The sequence below is a fragment of the Rosa chinensis genome, chromosome 5 (assembly GCF_002994745.2).
Source record: "Rosa chinensis cultivar Old Blush chromosome 5, RchiOBHm-V2, whole genome shotgun sequence".
Taxonomy (NCBI): domain Eukaryota; kingdom Viridiplantae; phylum Streptophyta; class Magnoliopsida; order Rosales; family Rosaceae; genus Rosa; species Rosa chinensis.
Genome location: NC_037092.1, coordinates 25,929,244 through 25,945,536, shown reverse-complemented (window position 1 = coordinate 25,945,536; position 16,293 = coordinate 25,929,244). Strand labels below are relative to the sequence as shown.

The 16,293-nt window shown below is 37.9% G+C and overlaps 4 protein-coding genes across 5 annotated transcripts; 2 read left to right on the top strand and 2 right to left on the bottom strand.

Annotated features, from left to right (window-relative positions):
- The first annotated feature begins 284 nt into the window (after positions 1-284).
- On the top strand, positions 285-2,007 carry LOC112167133. The gene is made up of 2 exons (XM_024304099.2): positions 285-1,252; positions 1,474-2,007. Exons 1-2 carry the CDS (start codon positions 725-727, stop codon positions 1,873-1,875), a joined length of 930 nt encoding a protein of 309 aa, XP_024159867.1. The 5' UTR covers positions 285-724; the 3' UTR covers positions 1,876-2,007.
- Positions 2,008-2,256: 249 nt separating this feature from the next.
- Positions 2,257-4,045, top strand: LOC112202144. 2 transcript variants are annotated; one of them, XM_024343063.2, is made up of 4 exons: positions 2,257-2,740; positions 3,149-3,364; positions 3,544-3,569; positions 3,655-4,045. In XM_024343063.2, the coding sequence occupies exons 1-4, from the start codon at positions 2,354-2,356 to the stop codon at positions 3,881-3,883; spliced, it is 858 nt and encodes a 285-aa protein (XP_024198831.1). In that variant the 5' UTR covers positions 2,257-2,353; the 3' UTR covers positions 3,884-4,045. The 2 variants fall into 2 exon arrangements, with proteins under 2 accessions (XP_024198831.1, XP_040375317.1); XM_040519383.1 differs by having other exon boundaries at positions 2,610-2,740; positions 3,157-3,364.
- A 212-nt stretch (positions 4,046-4,257) lies between these two features.
- On the bottom strand, positions 4,258-5,703 carry LOC112202145. Its single transcript, XM_024343064.2, has 2 exons — positions 5,452-5,703; positions 4,258-5,363 (listed from the first exon to the last, which is right to left on the bottom strand). Exons 1-2 carry the CDS (start codon positions 5,617-5,619, stop codon positions 4,698-4,700), a joined length of 834 nt encoding a protein of 277 aa, XP_024198832.1. The 5' UTR covers positions 5,620-5,703; the 3' UTR covers positions 4,258-4,697.
- Positions 5,704-6,540: 837 nt separating this feature from the next.
- On the bottom strand, positions 6,541-9,406 carry LOC112203524 (F-box/kelch-repeat protein At3g23880-like). Its single transcript, XM_024344484.1, has 4 exons — positions 9,298-9,406; positions 9,123-9,186; positions 7,385-7,456; positions 6,541-7,087 (listed from the first exon to the last, which is right to left on the bottom strand). The coding sequence occupies exons 1-4, from the start codon at positions 9,404-9,406 to the stop codon at positions 6,541-6,543; spliced, it is 792 nt and encodes a 263-aa protein (XP_024200252.1).
- Between the last annotated feature and the right edge of the window lie 6,887 nt (positions 9,407-16,293).

Below are 16,293 nucleotides of genomic sequence, written 5' to 3'. Positions count from 1 at the left end.
CAGTGCCTTTTATATCTTACTGCCGGGTAACAGAAAAAGTTTTCTTTGTTTATTTCAACTACTTCTTTGCAATGATATGATATATAAAGGAAAAAGCAATACCCAATTTCAAAATATTAACAAGGAATTGACTAATACTATTAACTTTTGTCAAAAGAAAAAGTCGGTACTCTTAATCATATATATGTAAGCTTAGTAGTATTTCTTATTTATGGGGTCGGATGAGATTCTTAGTTTAATCTCACTGTCTAAGGCTGAGCATATTACACACACACATATGTACTGTAGCTATAACAAAAGAAAGAACCTAAAAAACCATTGGCTGTCATATAATTGGGGAGAGAAACCAGTCAAACAGGACCCCTTCAGTGTATCTATCTATAAACAAATGCCCCAGCACATGGGAACTGAGCTGGCTTGACCCTGTCATGAATATGCATCCCCCAACTTCTTAGTTGTTAGACTTTAAAATCTAAATTCTTATCCCTGGAGCAAATCATGGAACATCTTCTCCAAATTAAATGCTATTTCCACATTATAATATGCTTTGATTCTGAAACCATAACACATGGCTTCCGTAGTCACCTCAGCTGGGTTGCCCATAGTTTTAGTTTTAATATTCTTGCATCCCCAAATATAAATAACTAAACAACAAACCATATGCATTTGGGTGTGCCTTTACCAGTTGAAAACTTAGATGTGCAATAGTTAGTCGTGTGGAGCCATGGAGCCTATTGACGATGAACCTTTTGAGGCATCCTCAAGTAAGAACCAAAAAGTAGAAGCCAATGATCTTTTGGAAGAGTGTTGGTTCTTTGACAACTTGCTCATCAGAAAGCAGAGGATGTTGAGGTGTTATTCTGATCCTTGTTGCCCTTCATCATCAAGCTTTGGTCAAGAAATGTTGGTGAAGAACTCAGAGGCCAAGAACTCCTTGTTTCGAACACCGTCTTTGCCACTTCAAGTAGGGAGAGGAGAGAAAGTTGAGCAAGCAGTGAAACAGAGTACTCCGAAGAAGAGTATGAGCAAATTGACTCGGCAGACATCACATCAGAAAGTGCTGCAGACACCAACCAAATCACCACCTTGTGTAAGCACGAAAGAAGAAGTTCAAGATAGAGAGGGGAGTGATAGTAGAAGAAGCAAATCAAATGGGCAATCGGTGCAGCGCAGTTTGCTAAGGACACCATCATTGCCACCGTGTTTAGGGAGGGAGGAGAAAAACCAAGACTGTGTTCCACCGCGACCTAAGGTACTAATCATCCTTTCTTTTAGAATCACTAGGCATATTATAATTTTAGGACAACGTTAGGCACTACCAAATATTGGGTAATGTTATCTTGTCAAATATTGGCTAGAAATGTCAGCAGAGAGTGAATCTTGACTGCAAGAGTTCCCCTAGCCAACTATCCATATTCAACTTACCTTGCTATTCACCGGTTGTTCTTACATTATTACATTTGAATCTTGCAGGGCATGACACAATGTTCAAGCATTCCAAGATATCGACCTCCAGTCAGAAGCACAGAAGGGGAAAATGCAGATGTTAGCAAGGAAATGAGACGCAATTTACTTTCTAGAAAGAGCCTAAGCGACCTTGAAATTGAAGAAGTGCAAGGGTTCAAGGACTTGGGATTCACCTTTGACAAGAAAGACATAGCCCCAAGTGTGGTTAGCATACTTCCTGGTTTGCAAGAAAAGAAGCGCAATGAGGATTTAAACCCGGATATGGTACGTCGGCCTTATCTTTCGGAGGCATGGATGGTGCAAAGCTGTGCTCCTCCACCTCCAAATTTGGGTGTAAGTATGTCTGCTGAAGACATGAAGGCACAAATCAAGTTCTGGGCTAGAGCTGTGGCATCTAATGTGCGCTAGAAATGCTAAAAATTGTCATTGAAATTTTTGTGAGTTATTGACTTGAATAATCACACGCTAATTCATAGTCTGATTATATTGTAACAGTATGATTCCTCCCCAACTCAAATAATCCAATCCAAATTCATTACCAGTTGGTGTATATGATATGAAAATTGTATGCATCCGAACTTGAGATGTCTATCAACATTATGTTTGATATAAAATATTTTATTCACTAGACTAAATATTAGTTAACACTTAATGAGATTTAGCATTATTGTATAAGTGTTCTTTTTTTTAGACTGAAATAAATTTTTTGGTTAAAGGGAAATAAAAACAAAATTAACAAAAAACCAAATCGAAAATTGCATAGCAAGATATTTTCAAATATCCAAAGCCCACCAGAAATCCAAATGAGCAAAGATGTTATCCAAGAACAGAGCAAAAACCAACCACGAAACCAAGCAGCTCCTCTCTCCCTCTCTAAAACCCTCAAATGTTGCAGACCCAACACCTCCTCCGTTCCAATCTCCCCATCTCTCTCTCTCCTCCCCAAACCCACTTTCTCTTTCCTCCCAATCTCTCCTCCTCACCTCTCCATTTTCTCCACAAACCCATCAACCACGTCTCCCTCTCAGCGCACTCTACTCCCAGACCGGACCAATGGCTCGCCGAAGTTCCAGAACCTTCCGCCGGAACCGGCACCTATACGATTCCAGACGAAGAGGGTCCCATTGAGATTTTGGATTCTGATTCTCCAGTGTTTGCTACCAGTGATGACCCTTCTTTTATCCAAACTGCCACCAGTGTTCTCCTCACTGGAGCCATCACTGTTTTCCTCTTTCGCTCGCTACGACGTCGTGCGAGGCGTGCAAAAGAGCTGGTAAAGATCATGGCTTTCTCTTCGTTTTTGTGTTCTAATTACTCTGTTGTTGTGTTAAAGTTTGGAACTTTATGAAATGGGATTAACCCTTTTGTTTGTAACTGTAAGTTTTTGTGTTTGTGATGAATGATGAGGAACTGGGTATTGCTGCTTTGATTCTAATGCCACCCCTTTATGTATTGTTGAGATTTAGTTCAATTTTTTGTGAGCTGGGTGTTTATGCTCTACTATGTTTCAAGTTGAGATTTTGCATTTTGGAGTGATTGTAATGGATACTCTTTATTTGATTTTACTATGTAAATGTATTGTTTGGATTTTGAGGAATTGAGATTTGACATTGTGCCATTCAGTTTACATTGATATTTGAAATCCATATGTGGACTTTGATGGAGTAATTTTGGTGCCTAGAAATTTAGGTCTAATGGAGCGAAGAAGTCATTGAAGGAGGAGGCTTTGGATAGCTTGAAAGTGATGGCTTCAGGGTCCGTTGAATCAAAGACACCTTCACCTGTTCAGGCATTGTTGGGTGGAATATCTGCCGGAGTCATTGCACTTATTCTTTACAAGTTCACTACTACAATTGAGGCATCTCTCAACCGCCAAACGATTTCAGATAATTTTTCAGTATGTTCCTTGATATCTGATGCCGCTTTTAGCAGTTTTTCTCATTTTGCGTAATAAGAAAAAGAAGAAAATGACTGGCAAATGTACTGAATACTAGCCTGTTTCTTGGAGTGTCAAGTCTTTTTACTTGATTACTCAATCTAGACTCTGAACACCATATTTGTTTGTCTTCCTTTCAGGTTCGTCAGATTACAATAACAATAAGGTAGGTCCTGGTACTACTTCCTTCAAATGTGCTGTGATTTTTTCCTCCATCTCAAGAATGATCATTTCTAATCTTCTATATGCAGGACCATTATCAATGGGTTGTGCTACCTTGCAACATTTGTTTTTGGCATCAATGCTGTTGGTTTAGTTCTTTATGCTGGCCAGATTTTCATCAACGACGAGTTTAAAAGTAAAGAAACTGAGAATCAAAGTAACGACCAGTCAGGCTCACCGACTTCAATGGTCGAGAGTCCCACAGATAGTGCTGTGGACAGTAGCAAGGGGGATCAAAGTTCAGATGAGCCACAATAGAAAGGGGTAGAACCAAGATTGAGGCAGAGGAATAGGATTTCATCATTTAACTGTATGAAAATTTCTTTTGAATGGAAGCCATGTAATTTCATGCTCCTTGTTCATCAAATCCTCTTTGCAAGCATTATTATATGATTATAATAGGGGCAATGGTTTATAGAAGCAGTTGTAATGTTTCTGTATCTTACTTATTCATCTGGCGAGAAAGTATCAAGAAATGATGATCCAGGAGTTTCAGGCTATTGGATGAAACTTGATACTGCCTTCATACCTACGTCAATCGTATTTACTAGAATTGGTAGGATGTACACAATTCAACAAAACATGTTGCAGTCCATCCATCATGTGCTTAATTGGTAACAAGTTTATGTTTTCCTGTCTGTTACCTTGAACACTGTCAAAAGTAGGAAAATTATGCAGAAAAGGGATTCTGCCTTCAAAGAAGCTGCCCAAAAATTTGTGATTTCTGCAACCCGCAGAATTGGTGAACTTGTATACAGCTTTGAAAATCTTTGTTTAGGAGCTGCAAAATCAACTTTGATTATTGAAAAGAGTAGTTGAACATGACTTTGCTGTCCTATGGATTTTGCATTTGTCTATAACTTCAGATTGATGCTAGCACATAAATATGTTGAATCTATCAGAATAAAGTTGCTGAATGAGAATATGCCTAGTGAAAAACAGGGGATTTTAACAAACACGGTTTCTGTCAAATTGATCATGTTCAGTTTTGTTACAAAAAAGTTTAGATAGAAATAAGCTTACACAGCATATGCATCTCTCGTTATGTCTCCAATATCCTTTAGTCAATAGTTTAACCTGTTACCTCTGAATTTAAATCTTTACCAGAGGCAGGTGATTGTTGACAGTTGGAACCTTGAATTCTGCCATCATCCATGTGTGATTTTTCATGTTGCTCGATAACCCTATCTATTTGGGGTTTTTCTTCAGCAAGTTTATTCATCAACCTATTGTCATGACTCCTGGCTGGTTGGAACTGATGCAATGGAGTGGAATTCGAATCCAGCTTGTGTAGAATCAACACCAGGGTCACTGAATAAACAAACATCGGAATTGGACCAAAAACCCAGAGGAGTAAATTAGTGGCAAAATAGATTGCTCTCAACCCCAATGTCCAAAAAAGGCCGCCATGTATCACAGCCTTCTGAACATCACTCAGAGGAGTATCACTGTTTGGCATGCTAATGAGGAAAGTGGCATGGACAAAGCTTCTTATACAGTGTAAGAAAGAAGCTAGACCTAATAGGAAGCAGGCCAGAATGCTAACGTATTTGATAGAATTCATTGCAGGACTTGTGTCCCCATACGTAAAACTAGTGAGGAGGATGCTGTTTGAAGAGTTTAGAACCCATGCTCCAATCAAAGAACTCAAGGCTAAAGAGGTTGAAGCCAAGAAATTTGCTGCTGTTATAGTGCTGGAGATTACTGCTAGGGACTGACCTCGATCCTTTGCTTCAATCTGCACCACAATGAATCAAAGACCCATCAAAGAGTTGGTAGTAATAATTAGAGCTTAATTTGGTTGGTGAAAATAAACTTGGACTGACCTGCAACATTCTCTCAACCCAAGCTTTTCTGCAGTGGTTTTCATTGCCAATGACTGTGGTTTCAGGATGCCTTAGGCATCTGTAGAGGAGAAAGAGATGGTAGCATAACATGATTAGCAACCCAGTTGGGACCAAGATTAAATCCAAGTATTCCTTCTTCCAAACCATTTTCTTTTTTTGATTCTCACACGCACACACAGAGAGAGAAATAAAACTAGGAATAAAAGAGAAACAAATACTAGTCTCTCTTTCTTAGCTAAGAGTCTAAGATGAACAAACAAATTGTTAGGTTTGGTTGGTTTAATAAATATATTATCCTGGCTAAACGCTAAGCTCCAATATAGTGGGTTTGGTTAAGTAGAGGAGATTATTGGATTTACTTGTGACCGACTTCTCATATGATGATGATGACGATGATGATAAAAACCAAACAATAGGTCCTCATCATCATTTTTTATATCTTACATTCTTAACCAAGACCTCTTACGCATGTGTAGTAATTTTATGCGCCACCACATTATTTCAAAGCCTAAAAAATACATCGGACACATTTCTGTCAAATGAGAGCTCGGTCGTATAAAGAGAACAAGAATAGCTAGAAAATAGCATTACAACCTGGGGAATGGACAATACCTTAACCCCAGATGGAGCAAAACAAATTTTAACATCCTTATAAACTTTTTTTTTATTATTCAAGGAGAAATTCATTAACTTGAAAAAGAAAAGATCGGGTAATATCAGAGCAAAAAAGCTGCTGCCCCCATTACATCATTGCCCAGTAAATTCCTCATCCTAATAAACGTAAAAACAAGAAGGAAAAGCTTAATAATGAATTTATTTCCTCTATTAATTTCAACCAAAAAATGAATTGCAAAAGTATAAATGAGACTTCTTGCGTGCAATGCCAGATATTACTTGCTTCCAAGCTCATTGTAAGCATTGAGTGAAACAAGACTCTCTACATAGACATGACTCTCATAATAACTACATACTGAATTCCGAGATACGTTCTTCATTGTGTCTTTGCATTGTACGAAACCATTTCCCTACCCAAGTCTAATACGTTTTCATCGTTTCCCAAAAACCATATCATCGTGATAAGGTTATCAAAAATTCACATCCCAACGGTTGTGGGATTGTGAGATATTTAGTCCAAGACTCTTTCACCCCATATTCCTTCATCACCCATAGTTCGTTCTGAGCACGACTAGTTATGTTGCAAACTAGTAGGCACAAGCACCCTTCTAAAGCACCCACTCCGTACTGATCATAACATGTATTTGTTCCATAATCAGGTTGTGGCACTTCCATGTATGCCTCACTTATTAGATCAAGAGAAATAATTACCTTAGTGACCGCGTCAATATTTACTATTCTTCTCACCAACCAATATAGAGCTCCACTTACAAAAGTAGCACACTTCTTAGTCAGACTGGCACTAAGAGGATAGTCTTGAATCCTTCTCCAAGTATTTGTTCTTAATGTGTAGATCATTGATTTAAAAGTTGCAGTTTTCGACTGGTAAAGCACACTTATTACCTTGTAGTCGTCACTATTGTAGTCATAACCAAATCCATGGAACAGCGGTAAACTATGACTATCTTCACCATTGCCTTCTTTTACTTCAACACACTCTCTGGTACATGGATTCCACAAGAAAACCCTAACCTTTTAACTATCATGGACTTCTACACATACCAAACCATCACAAGAACCTATGATATCGAAATCGAGTCTGACTTGATGACGATTTTGGCCACTAGCAGGATTACGCTTCTCGATGAGGACATCAATCGGAATTTGTCACAGTGTGGATTCTGGAGAGTAACACATTAGAACTTTAGAGTCCCGACTTATGTTCAGTCTTTTGGAAGTCGTGCTGCTGCTGTAATAATTTTGAGCACACGGAATTAAATGATGTTTTTTCACGAACTCAGTACTTGAGATTAAGGACAGCCATGACTTGCGCACAGATTTAAATTGTAGCAAAGACTTGACAGGAAGTCTTGCCAAGTATTTCAAAGATTATCTCGCAGGGAAGGTGAAGAATGGCTTATGATGACCCTTGTTCCTTGTTGCTTTGGCTTTCTTGAACGTACGCGTGCTTCTCTAACAGAATCCATGCTTTTTGATCAAATAAGAATTTTCAAACCCTAAGTACCAAAGAGGTTGTATTTTACGTGTACGTGGCATACCTAGCACAAGGTTTTATATAAAGGAGAGTACGGTTTAGGGGTGGGTTCGGTTTAGGGCTGAAACCGAGAACCGAACTGAATTTGGACTTCGGTTCGGTTCGGTTTTGTGTTTTGTGAAGTTGAAACTGAAACTGAACGGACTTCGGTTCGGTCCAGTTCGTTTTTTTTTTTGAAAAAACAGATTTTTACCACTTCTACTTCTACCTCTTTGGTATTTTAACTCAAGAAGTTCTTTGTTTCTTCAAACCTATAATAACAATCCATAACAATGAGTTTACAAGTTTACTAATGCATGCTTTATATCCAATAGACAATAATCTATACTCCATAGTCCATATCTAATATCCATAGTTCATAATTCAAACTTCAAATGGTTATTATCACAAATGGTATCTGAACTATACCTCAATCTTATCGATGGTACCTGAACTTCAATTTTGATCACAACCAGTACCCGAACTTTTCTATTTCATTTTAAATGGTACCTAGAGCGACCTCTGATCACTATTCCGACTAACAAGGGCATGGGAGGCGATCATAGTGATGATTTTTGATGATTTCGAGGGTTGCGAACATATATAGTGATGATTTTTTGGTAATAGACTTGCCTTGAACTTGTTTTTTTATTTTTTGTTTTTTTAGATTTGGCTTTTTTGGCCGAAATAGTGTTCGAAGGTGGCCTTAGGTACCATTTAAAATGAAATCGAAAAGTTCAGGTACTGGTTGTGATCAAAATTGAAGTTCAGGTACCATCGATAAAATAGATGATAAGTTCAGGTACCATTTGTGATAATAACCCAACTTCAAAGCTTCAAAATAAAGAATTTGGTCCAAAATTTATAGAGTCCATCAGCAATATAGTCCATCAACATATGAAATGATAAAAAAATATGGGCTAAATACTAGTTAGTACCCTGTGGTTTAGGTCCAAAATCAATTCAGTCCTTGGACTTTTAATTTCATCAAAAACACCCCTGCACTTTTAATTTTGATCTAATAGGTCCAATTCGTTAATATTCTGTTATGGATTCAAGTTATAGTTGGATTATTTGTTGAAAAACTATTTATTTTTATTAGTAGGACTCACTCCTAAATTGACTATGCAGACCACCTCGACACCACATCATAAAACATAGGCCATATATGAGCCACATTAACAAGTTAAATAACTCAATTGTCGGAAAACTAACAAATTGGACCTATTAGATCAAAATTGAAAGTGCAGGAGTGTTTTTGATGAAATTAGAAGTTCAGGGACTGAATTGATTTTGGACCTAAACCACAGGGTAGTAATTTGTATTTAGCCCAAAAAATATAGAGTCTAAAGTTTATAAAGTCCATCGAGTCATCAACACTAACCTCACAAATTAAAAATGTTTGAGTTCACTAAAAGATTAAACATCACAAAGAGAATGAACGAACATCAACATATAAAGGAGGGCATGATCTCAAGCTTGGAAAGATGAAGTTTTTGACTTTGGAGGTAACATACCCCTCCGACTATTTCCCACTGCAGCTCCATATGGCATCTTAAGCAATTCTACATTGGCATAAGAGAATAATAAAAAGAAATACATACAATCATAAATAACATTAGAATTACAACTTCATTAACCCAAAAAACATTAAATAATAAAATAGAAACAATTACCTCTTTCTGCTTCTTCACACAATTCCATCTCCTTAATAGTAGGCACATGATGTAAATACACATTTTCACTCCTAAGCCAATTTTGGCTACATATCAAGGCCTCCACCATTCTAAGACTTAGGGAGCTACGATATGGATCAATAATCCTCCCACTTGTGCTAACACTATTAGAAAACTTGTCTTTTACGATGCGTAACTTACGGCGTGCATATCGTGTGCACCGTAAAAGATGGTCATTTACGGCGTGTTTTTTTGTGCGCCGTAAAAGACTTCTCTTTTTTGTCTTTTACAGCGTGTTTTTCATGTATGCCGTAAATGCGTAAGTATATTTACGGCGTGTTTTTTTCTAAGCCGTAAAAGACTTCATTTTATGATCTTTTACGACGTGTTTTTGATTTGCGCCGTAAGTATCATGTTTATAAAATAATCTTTTACGGCTTGCTTTGATGAGCGCTGTGAATGTCATAAAAGCCCGCTAATATTTTCGGCTCAAATTCTAATTTCCCTCTTCGTAATTCGAAAATCTCTCTCATCTCTTACTTTCTCTTCTTATCTTCAGCCTCGCCCAAATTCCCAGTTACCTCTCATCTCTCTCGTTCTCTTATCTTATTCCAAACAAGATTAGATCAAAGCGTCAAGTGTTCGGGAGGGCAGCCATACAAGGAAGGGCGAGCCCATCACTGTAAACTGGATTTGATCTCTCTGCGTTGATATGTACTGCCTCTGGCTCTCCCAACGCCGCCACCACCACTCGGACAACTATGACGATAGCCGTGCCCAGCCCTATAATATGTCCTGCAAAAGGCCCAGCCCCCTTAGCCCGGCAAGAAGCAGTTCATCATCGAACCTTTCAAAGGTTTGGCCTCGATCCCAAAGCTCGCATCTGCCACGGTAATTACAATCTACAACTCTCCCTTCCCAATTTGGCCATGATTTTATGAATTTGTTTGGGCTGATCTTAATTGCAATTGGGTTGAATGGAGCAGCAGAGAAGTACATTAGGGTGGTAGTAGAGCCCCTAGATCGCAGCCGCTACTGTTAGACTCATGAAATTAGGAGCCAAAGCCAAGCGCTAATCTGCCACCGCCTCCTCCTCCGCACCAATTTGCTTTTCTTCTTCTTCTCCGTTACGCTTCTCCCCTCCGACGACGTCGTTTACTGCTTCGTGCTTGATCGACCAGCTTAGGGCCGTTTTCCCGGACATGGATAGTCAAGTTTCCAGTTTCTTATCTTTCTTAAATTATAGTAGGCATGATAATTTTCAATTGGGATTGTAGTTTAAGCTTATCATTTAGCAATATGGAAGCTTAAACATGGAATCTTGTGTTGTTGAATGCGCGTGTGCTATGGGTTTATTTGTTAATTGGTGTAAATCTTGCTGATATTTTGTTGAATTTGTGGTCCTGAAGTTGAGTTGATGCCTAATGACATGTTCAAAAGTTGGTTGTCTGTGGGTATGTGATTGACTGCCCTTATTAACTTGATCATCCTCTGCATCCTTTGTTTCAAGAAGAGTCTCACCTCCTAGATTAATATATTAATACATCATAAATGACTTGTTCTTTGTTACATTAGCTGTTAGGGTATAAAGTTAGACGGATAGAGTAGCTGGAAACTTCTGATCAGCCAAAAGCCTGAGGTGCCAACGTTGTAAGTTGACAATGCCAATCTTTTGAGATATAATATATGTTTTTCCTTTTTTGATCCTGTCTTTTAATCCAACAGTAAATCAGCATGTAAGTTTGGATAATGATCTGAAGACAAAGTTTATTAAAGGGGCCAAAGAATGTAAAGAACTTTACAACAAGGTGTTAGAGTTGAAAGGTTAGGTGTATGTTGTTCTATAGAGGTCCAATCGATTATGATTCTGGAGAGGGTTTCTGACATTAGTTTTGCTCTCTTGTAGGAAACATAAGGGTCTTTTGCAGCTGTAGGCCTCTAAACACTGAGGAAGATTCAGCAGGGGCTTCAATGGCTATTGACTTTGAATTTGCGAAAGAAGGTGAGCTTGCTGTCAAGTCAAATGGGGTTACAAGAAGGACCTTTAAGTTTGATACAGTTTTCAGCCCTCAAGCAGACCAAGGTACATGCATATATACATGCATATGATGCAAGTCTTCTGTTGGTTATCTACTGAAGTACAAAAAGCACCTTTGAATAACAGACATCCTTTTTGTTTGTCATATTAGTTGATGTCTTCGAAGGTACAGTTCCATTTGCAACCTCAGTTCTAGATGGGTACAATGTCTGCATATTTGCTTACCGGCAAACTGAAAGTGGAAAAACCTTTACAATAGAGGGAACAGAAGAAGCTCGGGGATTCAATTTTAGGACTCTTGAGCAACTGTTTTGTATAATAAAATAGCAAGAAAAGTTGCATAGATATGATGTGTCTGTTAGTGTTGTAGAAGTGTACAACGAGCAAATACAGGATCTACTTGTTCCAAGGAATTAGCCGGGAGCAGCTGCCAAAAGGTCCAAGAGATCCTTAAACATTTCTCATATTTTCCCCCTTCATGAATGTGTTGAAAGTTCTATATGATCTTGCTTGTATCTTACTATATGGTTATAATCTTGTATGTTTCTTGATATATGGGTTCTCTTATCTCCTTGTTTAGATGGAAAGTCATTTACCTATTCAGACATTGCATAATCTACTTTTCATGAATTCCCACTTGTTTAACTGCAGTTAGAATAGCACCATGGTCTCTCATTTCTTTATCTCAAAGTTGAAATCCTTTCTGTTACTTTAATATGACTCTCCTTTTAAAATGTGAAGATAGAGTTATATGTGATATCCATGTTTTCTCCGTACTTGTTGCTATATTTTCATTTCTAACAATCCACCAATCTGTTGGGTACTGTTGATGAGCCACGTCTTTCAGTGCTATGAAGGTTACAAGTGAGGTGAATTCCAAGATAATGGTATCTAACAATACTGCAATGTCTTGTAGGCTTGAAATTAGAGAAGCTGGAGAAAGGAGACATCATGTTCCCGGACTTGTTGAGGCACACATGAAAAACATGAATGAAGTCTGGGAAGTTCTCCAAACTGACAGTAATGCAAGGGCTGTTGGCTCAACCAATGCCAATGAGCATAGCAGCTGTGACTTTGGATTCAGATATTTTTACCAAGAATTTTGTAGCCCAATGCAAATGATGCATCTTAGAATGGTGGTTCTGCACATTAGACCCGAATAGAAACCAAATTCTCACATAGTGTTGAACCCGCAATGGCAATTGTGCCAATTATAGCCCAATCACAGCTTGGGTTACAAGTTACTCTACTTCCCTCACTACTACAAAAAATGAATCAGACGACGCGTTATAGTTTTCCATCATCTGGTTGATATTAATTTTTTTAGACATCATTTTTATAAAATCCGTCGTCTGATATAGAATTATGAATTAGTTCAGAAGACGTTTAAGGACAAAACCTTTGTATGACCCTAAAAAAATTGAGTGGCAAGTTTCCCACCATGTATATGGTGCCAAACCTGATCTCAAACCCCAAATTTTCCTTGAATGTGTATTAATCATATGACGAGAAACAATAAAACTGTGGTCTGATTCATATGTTTGATAGAAAGAAGGGAGATATCCCACCAAAATTTTTCTCCAACTCCCTAATGAGGGAAGCCAAATTAATAGGAGACAAACCCGAAATTTAAATGACTACATTCAGACCGCATTCTTATACAAATCTGTTGTGTGAGTCCTTGTCCAAATTGATAGGGTCGGGCCTTGCACAAAAAAATAACAAAACATACCCAAAACCAAAACCCTCTCTCGACAGCGCCTCACTCTCGAGTCTCGACAGATCCAAACCTATAACAAAACCCTCTCTCGACTCGCCTCACACTCAGCACTCACTGGCAACCCCAAAACTCTCTCTTCTTGACAAACCCGACCTCTCTCTCTCTACTCGACAAATCCTTTTTCGTCAAACCCTCTCTCTTCTTCTACAAACCCCAACCAAAAGCTCTCTCTCTCTCTCTCTCTCTCTCTCTCTCTCTCCTTGCCAAACCCCGACTAAAACCTAATGGGTTATTCGATTTGGGAAATAGTGAAGGCCTTCATCGACGACCACTTTGAGTTTGTTGTCAACCTCTACACCCAGGCCATCACCGTCAACTCCAACAACTCCAAGCTCTACTCCGACCGCGCTCAGGCCAACATCAAATCCAACAATCGCACCGATAACAACCTCATCTCTCTTGCAATTTCCAACGCATATTCTTCATCATCATCTTCTTGTTTTGTTTCTGAAATTGAAGGAATTGAATTGCGTTTTTGTGTGTGAACTGATTGGTTTGGGGTTTTCTGGTTCAGAGGTGGATTGGATGTTATGTGTGTAATGATTGGAGTTGCTTTTTTATGTTGTGTGTTTTACTGGGTCTAATTTTTTTTTAGATTTGTGTTTTGCAGGGAAAGTTGGTTTAAAGATTTGGAAGGTTCTACATTTGGTAAGTGAGTTTCAGATCTGGGGTAGCTGGGGCTCATTTGTGTCTTGCAATTTGTGAAGCTTGTAAGATCTTGTTGGTTTGGAATTTCTGGGTGGATTTCCTTTTTGGGTTCAGTGGGTGTGATGTAGTTGCTTGGTTGGTTGTTTCTGGGTTAGGATAATTGGCATAAATGGTGGTTGGTTTTGATAGTGTTGAGGGTTTTTTACTTGGAATGTATGGTATGGTATGGTAGTTAATTTGCTTGAATAGATCAAATGTGGATTATGTTTTGGCATATGGTTCTTGTTTTTCAAGGTGTTGATGGTTGGAAATTTGAAACTTTAGGCATGTTAAGATCAAAAGAAAAATGCTTTGAGGATCTCTCTCTGTCTTATTGGGTGTGTACTTTGATTTATGCAGTTCTTAGAAATGCATGCCTCATTAGTTTGTAATTAGAACAGAATTGACTAAGCTAAAATGATAAAGCCTTTTCTTTTAGATTGTCTGAAGTTAATACCTCATCAGTTGTTTGGTGTTATCATAAGCATCCAGAGATTTGCTCTTACAGTATTTGGTTCTAGAAAATTTTCAAAAATACCATTATATGATGTTCTTCTTGTTTCTTGGAATCCATTCCATTAATTTAGTTTTATCTTGTGTTTCAATTTGTAATTCATGTATATTGAAATTGTGTTTTCACTTTAAAATAAACTTCTACTTTATTTTTCATTTTTATTCTTAAAACTGGAGCTATACCTTCAATCTGAGAAGTTTACTTACTTTCTATATCTGTATAGAAGCAGTAACATACGCAAATTCTATTCTTATGTCTAACTAGTCTTATGTCTATGGTTTCAGAGATTTGTAAATGAGAAAGAGGTGGTGGTTGCTGCCAGGGTAGCTACAACTGAATTTGTTGCAGATCCGCCTGTGGCTTTTCATGAAAGCACAAACACTACAAATAATAACAAAGGGTTAGAATTGGAGAACAAGGAAGCTCCAAGTGCATTTGGTGATAGAGAGCCAGGAAGCCAAAGTACAGATTCACAAGGCTCTACACTACAAAATGCAGCTTATGATCCTGAAAAAAGATTCTTTCAAGCACATGGTATTAGAAAATGCAGAAGCATATGATCATAAAGATTCTTTCAAGCTGACTAATGGTTGTAACTAACTAACTAACCTTACCTGCATATGATTGCTTAGTTGGTTTTTTCTAGTTTAGATAAACGGTGGGTTCGGTGTTCTGTATGTGTTTTTATAATGGGATTTGATTAGATCATGATGGATATGTGTGTGTGTGTGTGTGTGTGTGTGTGTGTGTGATTATAATAGAATTGGAATTTTTTCTTGCTATGGCAAGTTTGTATGCCTTTCATGGCAAATATTGCATGAGCTATTTCTCAGTGAGTGCACCTTATGTTATGTTGTAGGTCGAGCATTTTCGATGCCAAGTCTGGAATTGCTTTGAATGACTACTTTGTGAAGCTTGTCTCTTGGTATGATAACAAATGGCTTTATAGGTAATTATCTCAATATCTTCATTATGCAATCTGTGTTTCTTTAACATCATAGTGGGATACTAAAATAGTGTAATACACATTAATACTCAGTTTCTTTAATTAATTAAACCTGGTAACTACTTGGACTCATGCAAGATAAGTAGCTGATGTATGTACTCCTTTGCAGGAATTCATAAGGCTTCGGTTTTGAGTATGGTGAATATGTATTATAAATAAGTTGCTGATATCAACAGGAGGTTGCAAAGAGATGCCTCTTAGTCAAGAAATGGGATTCTTGGCCTTACTTTGCATATTACTATTGATTTCAAGCAGCAAAAATGGAAGGAAGATGAGAGTTAGATAAAAGAGACTTGGTTTTGATGCATGGAAGGACCAAATGCTTTTAGTGTTTTTATGTATGGAGATTAGGGATACTCCCATTTTGATATCAATTTACTGAATACATTTTATATATAGTGGGATTTGTGTTAATTTGATTTTTGAGAACATTTGTAACAATTAGACAACAAGAATAAATGAAAAGTATTGTCCAACACGTTATAGCACAATGGTAAAAGCTCAATGTGTCGTCTCAAAGCATAAATACATTTAATTGTTAGTCTTCACACCACGTTTTTTGTCAAAAGAACGGTCGAATGTATACAATAGTCACGATAGCTACAAAATAAAAACTGTCGTCTGAATAAAACTCACACAATGGCTATAAAATAAAGCGACCTCTAAATCGCAATCACACAACAGTTTCTAAAGTCACCTGTCGTCTAAAGAATAGTCATGTAATAGCTAATGCTGTCGACAGGCTGCTGGCATGCTGTCGACAGGCTGCTGGCATGCTGCCGAGCCCTTCACACGACGGTTCCCTATAATCGACCTTCATCAGACGGTGCCTCGATATATGACGATTTGCCTTCATATCAGACGATTTTTAGCCATCGTCTGATTCAATTTTTGTAGTAGTGCCTGTATTACAAATTCAATTTGCTTGCTTTCTTATCACTATTTTTTATAGCCTTTGAATTAGTTTTTTG